This window comes from Thermobia domestica, chromosome 13 (genome assembly GCF_964235325.1).
Source record: "Thermobia domestica chromosome 13, izTheDome1.hap1.1, whole genome shotgun sequence".
Lineage (NCBI taxonomy): Eukaryota > Metazoa > Arthropoda > Insecta > Zygentoma > Lepismatidae > Thermobia > Thermobia domestica.
In genome coordinates, this window is record NC_137466.1 from 69,236,355 (window position 1) to 69,249,811 (window position 13,457).

General features: G+C 36.4%; 4 protein-coding genes across 5 annotated transcripts in view; 1 reads left to right on the forward strand and 3 right to left on the reverse strand.

The window, feature by feature from the left end:
* The window catches only part of LOC145668213 (uncharacterized), a 65,779-nt gene that overhangs the window by 35,544 nt on the left and 16,778 nt on the right, over positions 1-13,457 (reverse strand). The gene's annotated exons all lie outside the window — the stretch shown is intronic.
* Positions 1-13,457, forward strand: part of LOC145668211 (uncharacterized) — a 65,750-nt gene that overhangs the window by 2,028 nt on the left and 50,265 nt on the right. The window lies entirely within an intron of this gene.
* On the reverse strand, positions 5,537-6,040 carry LOC145667633 (uncharacterized). The gene has a single exon (XM_081735095.1). The coding sequence runs from the start codon at positions 6,038-6,040 to the stop codon at positions 5,537-5,539; it is 504 nt and encodes a 167-aa protein (XP_081591221.1).
* On the reverse strand, positions 6,049-10,716 carry LOC145667634 (uncharacterized). The gene has a single exon (XM_081735096.1). The coding sequence runs from the start codon at positions 10,714-10,716 to the stop codon at positions 6,049-6,051; it is 4,668 nt and encodes a 1,555-aa protein (XP_081591222.1).

Genomic DNA, 13,457 nt, shown 5'->3' on the forward strand with positions numbered 1-13,457 from the left:
TAATAATAATAATAATAATAATACTGTATTAATTTCCTTTATGTGCAAAATAGAGTGAATGTCGCAAATGTCGCTCCTGTTATTATTATGCTTCTGTGGTAACCGCTATGTTCACTTTAAAATAAATAAACTAAATAAAATTTGAGATTGCAAAATCAACCAACTTTCTAAGAAAATTTTCTCCATGAGTAAAAAACCCGTTTTTGCTATTTCAAACATATTAGTCAATAATTATATGTATTCGTAAAATCATTATTTGAGGAACAAAGAGGAAATATAAATTGAATAAAAAGTTGCGGTTCGTGTATTAATTAGATTTTCATATTTTAAAGAGAAAACAAATAAAATTATAAATATCTTCCACTCCAAGTTCTTTACTTACATCTGCCCATAATTTGTTCACGACGTGTCGTTTGTGGTAATCTGGATGACCTTGGATCCACAATGGAACTTTATAAAAAAACACAATTTATTAAAACATCAACATATATTTCCATTATTATTTTCATTTTTATCTCCGCACCTCGCACCATCGACTACTTCACGCAAAAAGAACTTTCTTCTCTCACGTAGCGCTCAATTTCTCTGCAGACGACGGTCCATTCGCATCAATTCGGACGAACAATCCCAGCATGTTGGGATCGTTCGCATTCGCATCTTTTCGTCGGTTTTCGCAATTCGCAGGTCGGAACTAGTCGAGGCACTCCAATTCATTAACGTGCTGGGAAATTCGCATTCGCAATCGCATTCGGATGCAATGGAGGCGCGGCCTTATAAGCGACTTTATTCCGTTTTGTGCGAAACTGATCATGGCGCGACCCGAGAGATATATATAATCTTGTTTGTCTGCAAGTATATAATCTCGATGATTAAGTGTGTCTATAATCTAATTAGAAATATCCATTTTTAATATCAATTGAGGGGCTTTTCGGAAAATTTGTCAAAAACAAAATTACTTTGTAGAATGAATACACTCTGAGGAGCTGCAAATCTGTTTCTTTATACCAGTCGCTGGTACCTTCTAAAACATGCACAAACATAGCTTTCTATTCATTTTTCTGAAAAAAAAAAATCTTGTTTCGACAAGGGTTGTTTTTGGTGCAAGCTGTACGATTTATTTACTACAATGGTAGTGAGCAAAATAGATCAGGAACCAGATTTCAAAATTGCCTTCAAGAGAGAATCATGAACAATTTGACATCCACGTTTTATATATATATATATTACCAACTTTCCGTGTTAATACTTACTGTAACGGTAAGAACCTTGCCTATTGCTAAGATTGTGTACAGTTGCTATAATACAATAAATCCATAATAAGAAACGTAATAAAAGGAAACCATATACTTAAGAAATCTCTCCACAACAGAATTCACTATTTGATTTCTAAAAGTAGTTCTTAATAATGTTATACCACTCTTATGTAAAGGTAACCAAGAAAGTTTTGTCGCTTTTTCATCCACCACTTTCGAACATCGGTATGTCATCCAAGACGTAGCTGGAAATACCTATCGACATCGACGACCTTCTGCCAACGTTCTGGAAGGCCATGGATTTCTTCGCAAAAGAACTTGGTGGGCCGTGAAGCGAAGAAGGAATCAAGTGCATTTTGCACCTCTACTAGGGATTTGAACTGGCGTTCTCTAAGATGATTGTCCAAGGGATGGAACAAGTGATAATCAGACGGTGCAATATCCGGGGAGTATAGTAGATGCACCCATCCAAAGCCTAGAATGGTATCCCGGGTCATCCTAGCCTCGTAAGTCTTAGCGTTGTCCTGTAATAGGAGGACAACTTTGCGATTCAGAAGTGCTGGCTAGAGAGTTTTTAGTTTTTTTTTTTTTTTAAACACGGCCTCAACTACTGACAGTACTCAGTCGCATTGATGCTCTGACCAGTTGGTAGCAGTTCCCGATGCACAGTGCCGCGAGCAGCCGACCAAACACACAGGATTATCTTTTTCTGGTGGTGGTCACGGCTGTTTTGGAACCGGTTCATGGGATGCTGACCAGTGATGAAGGCGCTGTGGAGCTTCGTGCAGGTTCCACTTCTCATTACATGTCAACAACCTCTCCAGAAATGGCTCCTTCTTTAGACTTGACAGCAAAGAAACATTGCTGTCTGCCCGCGTTGCCTTCTGGCCTGAGATAAAGCATGTGGGACCCGTCGACCTAACATGTAGTGCTTTCCAACTTGATGAAGGTGCTGCCAAACGGTTTCTCCACTCACACTAAATTGTAGTCCCAGTTCCTCACATGTCTGCCCAACGTTCGTCCAATTGCTGCCTGAAGATATTCATTTTGTACATGTGTTGGCTTTCCGGCAAGTAGTGCGTCTTCAAGTGTTTCGTCACCGTCTTTAAACTTGTTAAACCACCACTGCACTGTCCGCATAGTCACAACACCCTCACAAAAAGCCTGGCACATCTTTCGCCCCGCTATAGCGATGTTTAATCTCAGTTTGAAGTCGTATAGGATACACGCCCTTGTGACGCTCTGTGGAGGTCCCATGTTCCTTACACAGTGTGTAACTGAACTGCCACAACCAGGTAGTATGTTGGATATACCCACACCAACAACTGACCTTCGCCTTATCTCCATTCGCATTCAACTCACCATGTCAGGATCAATTGAACACAGACCTCCACAAAAAGCGACATAACTTTCTTAGTTACCTTTATATATCGAGAAAGATAAAGAAATTTGTGATGTCTTTAATGCATCATTCAGTCTTCTTCACCACTCTGTTCATTAACTAATATTAAATTTTTATCTTCGCTCGGACAACTACACATTGGAGTGCACAATAAACTTCGATTCTTACATTTGCATTTCAAACTTACAAACTCACGTTTCTGACAGCTACACATGGTAATCTCTAAACAAGCCTCGGAATATCTTCAAGTGTTTTCAAAATTGGCTTAAGAATTTGGTCCTCCAAGTACCATCTGGAGACTTCTGGCCTTGGTAGATCAATCTCACACTTAACAGCATTTCCCAAATTGGTGTTTAGTAATGGGATCTCTTTATATGTTGTTTCAGAGCATTACTAGTTGGAGGTAATTCCTCCAGGTTGCATTTTCCTAAAAGTAGGAGCCTAGCTTCATCACAGATCTTCGCATTAACTTTGAGGAGCTTTGTGAAAAACAGTTCTGCAGATTCAATAGAGCTTACTGATAAAGGAACCTGTCCTAAGGAAAATAAAAGGTCATAGTTTTCTGACATGAGTGATAGATAATTCTTGATCTTTGATGTCCCAACTGGATATGACGTTACGCCGTATCCAAGTGGAGCATGATAAACCATTACCTCTCTACTCATTCTCAGATAAATGGTGGCAAAGGTGATGAACTGGAATACACCTTCTTGTCTTTGAAATCCCGCAATCATGTACAATACTTTATAAGAAATTTTGCCATAATGGTGTATCAACAGCAGGAATACATCAGCGTCTCTACTCATCACAACAATTCTTTCTGAATTGTGATTCACAGCATGAAGTATCATTCTAGAATCATCTTCTTCATATTTCCATTCAAAATTTTGAACATCGATCTCGAAGTTGGACTTAATAGTCTTCTGATCTTTAAAACTACCGGAAACACCAACAAAGAGTTCTGAAGGTGATAATTCCAGCAATGCATTATCTACTTATGGTCTACTTACTCAGAGAACTGTGACCTTTCATTTTCTCTAGGACAGATTTCTCTGTTAGCAAACGCTATTCAATCTGAAGAACTGTTTTTCAGAAAGCTCCTCAAGGTTAATGTGATGGAGCTAGGCTCCTACTTTTAGCATAATGCAACCTGAAGGAATTACCTCCAACTAGTAATGCTCTGAAACAACATATAAAGAGATCCCATTACCAAACAGCAATTTGGGAAACGCTGATAAGTGTGAGATCTATCTATCAAAGCCAGAAGACTCCAGATGGTAAGTTACTTGGAGGACCAAATTCTTACGCCAGTTTTGAAACCACTAGATGATTTCCCAAGGCTTTTTTTTAGAGATTACTTCGTGTAGTTGTCAGAAACTTGAGTTTGTAAATTTGAAATACAAATGTAAGAATCGTGGTTTCTTGTGCACTCCAATCTGTAGTTATCCGAGGGAGAATAAAAATTCAACACCAGTTAATGGACAGAATGATGAAGCCTGAATGGTGCATTAAAGGAATCACAAATTTCTTTATCTTTTAGGATATAAGAGTGGCATAACATTATTGAGAACTACTTTTAGAAATCAAATAGTGTATTCTGTTGTGGAGAGATTTCTTAAGTACAGTATATAGTTTCCTTGTATTACGTTTCTTATTATAGATTTATTGTATTATAGCAACTTACACAATCTTAATAGGCAAGTGCTTCTTCTGTAAATAAGATTTAACTGTTTAAAAACTGATCATTTATAAAATGTGTTAGACATATCTTATTTTTTGCTTCTTTTCTTACCGTTACAGTAAGTATTAAGACGGAAAGTTGGTAATATATTTAAGAAAAACGTGGATGTCAAATTGTTCATGATTCTCTCTTGAAGGCAATTTTGAAATCGGGTTTCTGATCTATTTCGCTCACTACCATTCTAGTACATAAGAAATTTTGTGTTTTTGACAAGGGTTATTTTCCGAAAAGCCCCTCAATTGATATTAAAAATGGATATTTCTAATTAGATTATAGACAGACTTAATGATCAGGATTATATACCGGTACTTGCAGGCAGACAACTTATAATTCAGGCACTATTAGTCCTGCACTAATATATATATACATTTTTTGAAAGAGCATAAAATGACAAAAAAAAAAAAAAAAACTTTTAGAGGAAAGATTTTTTTCGAATTCCATCTTGTAAAGAATCTGTGACTAAAAAATTGACGTGACGCGCAACCAATACTGAGTAAAAATGAAAATAACAAGAAAACTGTTATATTTAGCTTAAAAATACACTAGAATTAAATTGTAGAAGGCAATTAGAGAAATAAAATGCAAAACGTATGTATGCTCTAGCTCCAGTGGTTACGGAGATATAGTGAATAATAGCAACGGCTAAAATTTCGGCTTTCTCCCTGTTCATGCTTATGCTCTTAAATGTTCGCGATTTACTTAACTGGTAATGGACTGTCTTCTAACAATGGAAACTTCCAATACTTGTTTTTAGTTTTTATTGTATCTTACTAATCGCTGGTTTTTAACTAACACTTAAGATAAACCACAAAGTACATATAATAACTGCACTGTGTTCATTGCACTTAAATAACAAACTTAACTTAAAAATTATGGAAGAAATGTTCGTGCCTCGTGCCTTATGCACCGTCTCTCTTCAACACTTTCCATCTTGAATAACAAATGAAATCTAAATTTCGTAGAAACAGTGTTTCCAGTTCTTAAAAAATATTACTACATAACATAAGACTTAACATGCCGCCCGCCAAAAAAGGGCTAGTGACCTTTTTTAAAAAAAGAAAAGAAAAGAAAACAAACTTTACATAACAACAAATAAAATAGACTAAAACAGGAAATAAATATACTTTAACATGAATGACATTACGATTCATCATTATTTGGTAAAACACAAAGTCCTCTAATTGAGCGTTTATATAAACCATTGGAAGTTTTAACAGTAGCCACTCGAACCAAACCGTCAGGTCCAGAATGCACTTCAGTGATGACTCCCAATTTCCACGATAGAGGAGGTAGCTTATCTTCTTTGAGAACCACCAATTGACCTGGCTGTATGTTGGCACAGCTTCTCTTCCACTTGTTTCTTCCTTGTAGTTGTGACAAATATTCAATATACCATCTTCTCCAAAACTGTTGAAATTGTTGTTGGATCCTTTGCCATCTTTGAATTGAACTAATCTTCTTCTGATGTAAGTCACGTTCTGGTAGTGCTGTCAATGGTTGACCAATAAGAAAATGACCAGGAGTTAATGCTACTGGATCATTAGGATCATTGGATAATGCTATAAGAGGTCTCGAATTTAAGCCAGCTTCTATTTGTGTGGTTAATGTTGTTAATTCTTCAAACGTGAGATATGACATTCCCATGACTCTTCTTAAGTGGTATTTAAAGGACTTAACTGCAGCCTCCCAAAGACCACCGAAGTTTGGCGAATATGGCGGAATAAAATGCCATTGGATTCCTTCAGTAGTTGCAAAATTCTTAATCCTTTCTTGATGGTCAGCTGTATGCAACAACTTTGCGACTTCTTGAAGTTCCTTGTTGGCACCAATGAACGTAGTTCCATTGTCGCTATAGATATGTTGCATTTACCTCGACGAGATATGAATCTTCTCAAAGCAGCTAAAAATGCCTGACTAGTAAGATCACTCACAACTTCGAGATGGATAGCCTTTGTTGCTAAACACACAAACACTGCAATGTAGCACTTCACCTTTGTTTTTGACCTTCTGGTACCAGTTTTAATGTAAATAGGACCGGCAAAGTCAATTCCAGAATTTGTGAAAGGTCTTGTTAGTTCTACTCTATGTTTTGGTAGTTGTCCCATTAATTGATCTGGTCCAGACGCCTTTAATCTTTGACATGTAAGACACCTTCTAATTACTTTCTTGATGGCATTTTTACCATTAGGTATCCAATACCTTTGCCTTAGTGAGGCTAGCATTAACTGACATCCAGAATGTAGCAATCGCCTATGTTCATGTTCCATAATTAGTCTTGTTAGGTGATGATCTGGTGGTAGAATAATTTGATGTTTAACATCAAATTCAAGTTCAGACATCTTTAATCTTCCACCAACTCTTAGTAATTGTTGATCACATATGAAAGGATTGAGAGACAAGAGTTTGCTCTTATTGCTAACTCTTCCACTTTCTTTAAGATCAGCCATTTCCTTAGCATAAACTGAACTTTGAACTTCTCGTATTAGTCTGATTAAAACTTCTTCAATTTCTTCCAAAGTAAGAGCGTCTACATTTCTTCTTGATGTTTCTACTTTAGCATTCTTGGAAAACCGCATGCAATAAGCCAAGACTCTCTGAAGTTTGTTCAAAGTAGAGAATCTTTCGATCATACCATTATCATGAGTTGTCACTAAGTAACTTGATTTTAATTTCTTCTGTTCAGGAATCTCTCTGAGTGAGGCAGGCTCCGTCTTAGGCCAATTAAGTGAAGAACACTGTAACCATTGAGGACCATTCCACCACAAACTATTATGTATTAACTTGTCAGGACTTGTTCCTCTTGATATAATATCCGCAGGATTGTCACTTGAAGCGACGTGTCTCCATTCTCCTCCCACTTCTTGTACCTCAGCAACTCGATTGCCAACAAATGTTTTCCATCTATTTGGACTTGCTCTTAACCATGCTAAGACCACCATAGAATCTGTCCACATGTATGCCTGGGATATTCGTTGTTTTAATGCCTTAGTTACCTTTTTGACAAGTTTTGCTGATAACACTGCAGCACATAACTCTAAGCGAGGCAGGGAAATCTTCTTTATGGGCGCCACTTTGGACTTAGCACATAATAGCTTCGAAGTAACTTGACCATCCTTGTTGACGGATCTTAAATACACACATGTCCCATAAGCCTTTTCTGAAGCGTCTGAGAAAGCGTGAACTTGAATGTCTATCAAGGTACCTGACTGAAGAACCATTCTGTCTACACTGATATCTGATAATGAAGGAATGAATTCAAGTACTGTCTTGCATCTTTGCTGTAGTTCTTTAGGAAGTGTTTCATCCCACTCCAATCCTGCTTGCCACAGATCTTGAAGAATTATCTTACATACGATTGTTATTGGACTAACAATTCCCAACGGATCAAAGATTGAAGCAATAATACCCAACATCTTGCGTTTTGTTAAATTATTATTCGACCTTTGATTTAGAGTGAATCCATTCATCACTTGAAGTTGATCAGTTGCTGGATGCCAAAGTAATCCTAATGTTTTGATTTGACCCTTATCGTCTAAGCGTAATGGAAGTTGTGTTTCTCTCAATTCTTCAGAGATGGATTCCAATAACTCAGTACTGTTGGAACACCACTTTCTTAGCAAAAAACCACCCTTTTGTAGCATTTGTATTAATTCGTCCTTTATCTTTAAAGCTTCCTCCACACTTTCAGCTCCTGAAATACAATCGTCAATATAGAAGTCATTCTTCAGAACTTGTGCTGCCTTCGGATATTCACAAGCTTCTTCTGCACTTAATTGCTGGAGACAGCGAGTAGCAAGGAAAGGCGCTGAGGCTGTTCCGTATGTGACAGTTTTTAATTCATATACCTTAATGGGTTCTTCTTCTGATCTTCTCCACAAGATCTTCTGGAATTTACAGTCACGCTCATCAATCAAAATCTGTCGATACATCTTCTCTATATCTGCAGTAAAAGCTATAGGGTAGGTGCGAAATCTTAATATAATGGACTGCAAATCGTCTTGCACAGTTGGACCAACTTTGAGAACATCGTTCAGTGAAATGCCACTAGTTGAGCATGCGGATGCATCAAATACTACTCTAGTCTTCGTAGTAGTACTAGCTTCCTTAATAACTGGATGATGAGGCAAGTAATATCCTTGAGTAATATTAGAGCTGCCTTCCACTTCCTCCATATGTTCCAAAGCTTCATACTCTTCAAGGAATGCCACATAATCTGTGCGTAACTTGGGACATCTATTTAACCTTTTTTCTAGTTGTTGTAAACGCTGAACAGCTGTCTTATAAGAATCACCTAACTGGATCACTTCTTGTTTGAATGGCAGTCTCACTATAAAGCGTCCTGTTGAATGTCTTCTAGTGTTTGCGATAAAATGTTCTTCGCACTCCCTTTCTTCTTTGGATAGAGGAGTTTCTTGAATATCTTCTATTTTCCAAAACTTCTGCAGCTGATGGCTTAAATCATCGTTGTTGTGCAAAAAGAATGTTCGATGTTCTGGCGTGAAGTTGTTGTGCTTTGGCATCTGATATTGTCCTGAAACTATCCATCCTAACTCTGTATTTTGGAGAACTGGAAATGCTCCTGGACGCACCTGTTGTCCTGCTTTGAGTAGACTAAAGAAAATTCCAGCACCTAACAACAAATCAATCTTACCAGACTTGTTGAAATTAGGATCCGCTAACTGTAAATTCGGTGGAAAGTTCCATTCTTTAATGTCAATATCAGCATCAGGTAAATTTCCCGCTATTTTTGGCAATACAAAACACTCAACATCTACACTAAAATCACTTACAGCAGAGAATACTTGTAACTTACTTCCGTATTTAACGTTGCAACTTACATTATTAATACCTTGTACAGGAACATTCATAGGATATTTCTTTAATTTTAACCTTTGAATGAGAGATTCTGTTGCAAAATGAGATTGGGAACAACTATCAAGCAAAGCCCTAACCATATGTAATTTACCATTGCAATCTTTAACTTGAACAACTGCAGTTGAAAGTAAAACACGCACATTACTTTTAGGCTTCACAGAGCAATAAGTACTAGTATTAACAACTTCCTGTCCTTGAGACATTGACTTTTCCCCTACAGGTTCCGTAACAGAATCATTTTCAACACTTACAACATGATTAGGCTTTGATTTCTTAAAATCACTATGCAATAACGTGTGATGCTTGAGATTACATATTTTGCATGCACTTAGCGAACAATCTTTCGCTATATGATTGACAACTTTCAAACAATTAAAACAAAGCTTGTTCTGTTTCGCAAAACTTAATCTCTTGGATACACTTAATTTCTGAAACTCATTACACTTGTGTAACGCATGACTTTGTTGACAAAACGAACACAAAACATTAGTACTCACATAAGATTGTCTGGCATTTTTTACATCCTTAACAACATTAAATTTACTGACATGCGACTTTGATTGTGTAGACTTTACCAATTCTAAGGCCTGGCATTTATTTTCTAAAAAGACATGAAGTTCTTCTAAACTAGCAAACTGTTCCCTATTTGTTTGATTTTCAAAGTCTTTACGTGTTTGTTCATCTAGCTTTTCCAAAACTAGGTGCGATAACAATATATCCTCCAAAGGAGTATCTAACTGTAACGCCTTAAGTGCATTTACGTTACTTATAGTTTGATTTAATAATGTCCTTAAGTCCGCCACTGAATCTTTACTGACAGTTGGTAATGAAAACAATGCCTTTACATGAGCAGTTGCTATTAGCTTTGGATTATTATACCTTTTGCATATCATTTCCCAAGCAAGTTTAAAATTTTCACCTGTCACTGGTATATTCTCAACTAATTTGCTTGCTTCACCTGATAATGAGGACAACAAATAATGAAATCTTTGAATATCATCTAAACTTTGATTGTTTACAACCAAACTACTGAAAGTATCATGAAAATGTCTGAAATCTATAACTTGACCTTTAAATGTTGGTAGCTTTATGACTGGTAATTTTAGACACCCTGTATTCGCGGTTGAATCACCTGACGAACTTCTATTGCTACTACTAGCCTTCTCAGCTGTTTCAACAATTGACGTCATTTTTGCAAGAGTATCGTAGTAAGTGGCTTCAAACAAGTCTCTATCCTGTGTGTATTCATCGTTTTCGTCCTTTAACTCAAGCTGTTTTTGCACTTCATCATATTCTTTGAATATATTGGGTAAACGTGCACACCTAACTTTAATTTGCATTACATCGCCGTCTGCTCCAAATTGTTCAACAAATGTTTTCATTCTTGTAAGGGACGCTTTAGCTAGGCCTCTTGCCTTTATAAGAGAATTTGTATTTGAATCCATTGCTTGTGATATATCTACCTGAAGTCCTTATAACAACAGACCTTTACACAAGTAAAAGAAACAAAAAAAATATACTTAGCTACGTGACTGCTATATGTCCCTTTTGTTTTTCTTCAGATTGCAATGCACAGCTGAATGCGTGGGCGCTTACGTGATAAGTCCAATAGGTCAATTTTGCTTCTGTTTCTTAACACTCACTATCTTTACACACACATAGTCAATATGAATGTTTGAATGATTCACTTATTCTTTTTCTTGGCACAACACTTCCTCCATTCGGCACTGGAGGACCAAAAAAAAACTGTTTATGCTTATGCTCTTAAATGTTCGCGATTTACTTAACTGGTAATGGACTGTCTTCTAACAATGGAAACTTCCAATACTTGTTTTTAGTTTTTATTGTATCTTACTAATCGCTGGTTTTTAACTAACACTTAAGATAAACCACAAAGTACATATAATAACTGCACTGTGTTCATTGCACTTAAATAACAAACTTAACTTAAAAATTATGGAAGAAATGTTCGTGCCTCGTGCCTTATGCACCGTCTCTCTTCAACACTTTCCATCTTGAATAACAAATGAAATCTAAATTTCGTAGAAACAGTGTTTCCAGTTCTTAAAAAATATTACTACATAACATAAGACTTAACACTCCCCCTCCCTCTCCTCTCCCGTGAGGTTTTATTTTCTGGCATTCGGCATTTTTGTGATCAGTGAGGGTATATATTCAAAAAATATCGGATGCCAAATTGTTACATGATTTGCCCTTAAACTCGAAAAGGAGAGCATTTTGTCAAGTTGATACCTAGACTATTCGGAAATTTTGGGCATTTTTAATGCTATTGTTGGATTGCATTTAGAATGCAGGTTTACTTTAGTCCTGCCACAAGCAAATTTAGTAATTCAAATGTAGTTTTTAAAAAACAAATATATATATATATATATATATATATATATATATATATATATATATATATATATATATATATATATATATATATATATATATATATATATATATATATAATATCCCTATACCTTAAGAATGTGTATTTAATGAATTGCCTTAACTTTTGATTACTGCAAGGGTGCAGAAAGAAAATCTCGGAAAGGTTCGCAGATGTCAGGAAAATGAAAGGTAATCTACAGGTTAGTATAGCTTACCGAGTAATCTCCTTGCTTCAGTTTCCTTTCGTAATTTTCAGTTCCAAATATTCATTATATTAGTATTTTATTCCATTTTTATTAAATAGTACGCCGCCATGTTTATTACTACGTAAAAGTAGTACAGTCGAACTGTTAAATGTTGCAAAGTTCTACTATTTACAAGTGATAACTAGTATGCTGATGAATTATCTCATTTAGTAGTGCCTACTCCATTTTTCATAATTCTTTATCTATCTTATTACTCTCCATGTGATCTCAGTGTACGGCTAACCTTCTAAGGGTGAGGTTGAGAACTTATGTACCAAATAAGGCACTGTAGTTGGTTTAGCACGGAGTTCGAAATGCTCAGGTGGTCGCTGTAACGCTAAAATAAGGTTGTGAAGTCTCATCACAAGCAAAAACCCTAATGGCAACTGACTTTACAAAGATCTCACAACCAGTGTAAGTTACATTTCACTACCAAAGTCCTGAATGCGGGGAATTCGAAGCGGGACGTCATTCCCCCCTTAGGTTCGAGAAAAACATGCTTTCTAATAAATTCTGTGTTAATATACTAATAAAAAACGTGAAACTCTTATGTCTGTGGACAATCTTGCAACTCCTCCCAGGCAAAACCTGAAACGACGAAACTGATTCGAAGGCGCAGATGGATATCAGGATGTCTGACGTCCCATTCTGAATTTCTGCAGTACATTTCTGAATTCTTTGTGGGATAATCAGAAGGTGACTTAGAATGTCCAACTATTAACCTATATGTGAGGCACATCCTATTAAAATCCAAGGGAAGTACCTTGGATATTTCGATTAAGCAAGTTACTGCAGTGACAGGCACATCCTATTGAAATCCCAGGGAAATCCTTAAAAATTCTAATGAGAGTGGACATTCCGGGAAAAGTATGCGACTTTTTGGACACTCCGTGGACATGTTTTATGTCTGTTAACTTTGTTAAACTGAAACTACTCGGATAACAATTTTGAAGGCAGCTTTTCATTATTTATAGTCGTTATACTTGTGCGAGCATAAAGTAAATCTGAACTACAATTGGTTCCCATACATCTTGGGCTTTAACGTGGTTCCGCCCTAAATTTTTGTACGTACCAGATTTGATGGGAATACTATCACATTTTCTTTTTCCTAGGAAGCACGAAAGAGGAGAATAAATATAATGATGGTTCTTCCTGAGATAAATAAAGGAAAGGAGAAATAAAGTAAAGTGGATTTTTCTAATTTGTTGTTTTTAGAACTTGTTTTCGAGCATTACCTTAAAGTATACTTCGAGGGTTTTTAAATAAAAATAATTTATTCCGTTTTTCATATATTTTTTTAAATGGATAATTAAGTTTATTATATATTTTAAATATTTATTTTCCTATGCTTCCATCCTTCCACAAGGCTTTCAGACCCCTTGGGCCCTCGATGATTGCCGAACAGTGACGACGCCAGAGGGGGACAACGAGCGCGTGGTGGCTACTTGTGCCCCCCCTCCCGGACTCCTACAATCTTAAAACATTCTTCGTGTGTTTTTTTAATATGTCAGTATCATAACCAATCTCATTGTCAAATTGTACTA

Coding starts and splice junctions, on each gene's coding strand:
- LOC145667633 (XM_081735095.1), bottom strand. CDS start 6,040: ATGGGAATGTCATATCTCACGTTTGAAGAATTAACAACATTAACCACA.
- LOC145667634 (XM_081735096.1), bottom strand. CDS start 10,716: ATGGATTCAAATACAAATTCTCTTATAAAGGCAAGAGGCCTAGCTAAA.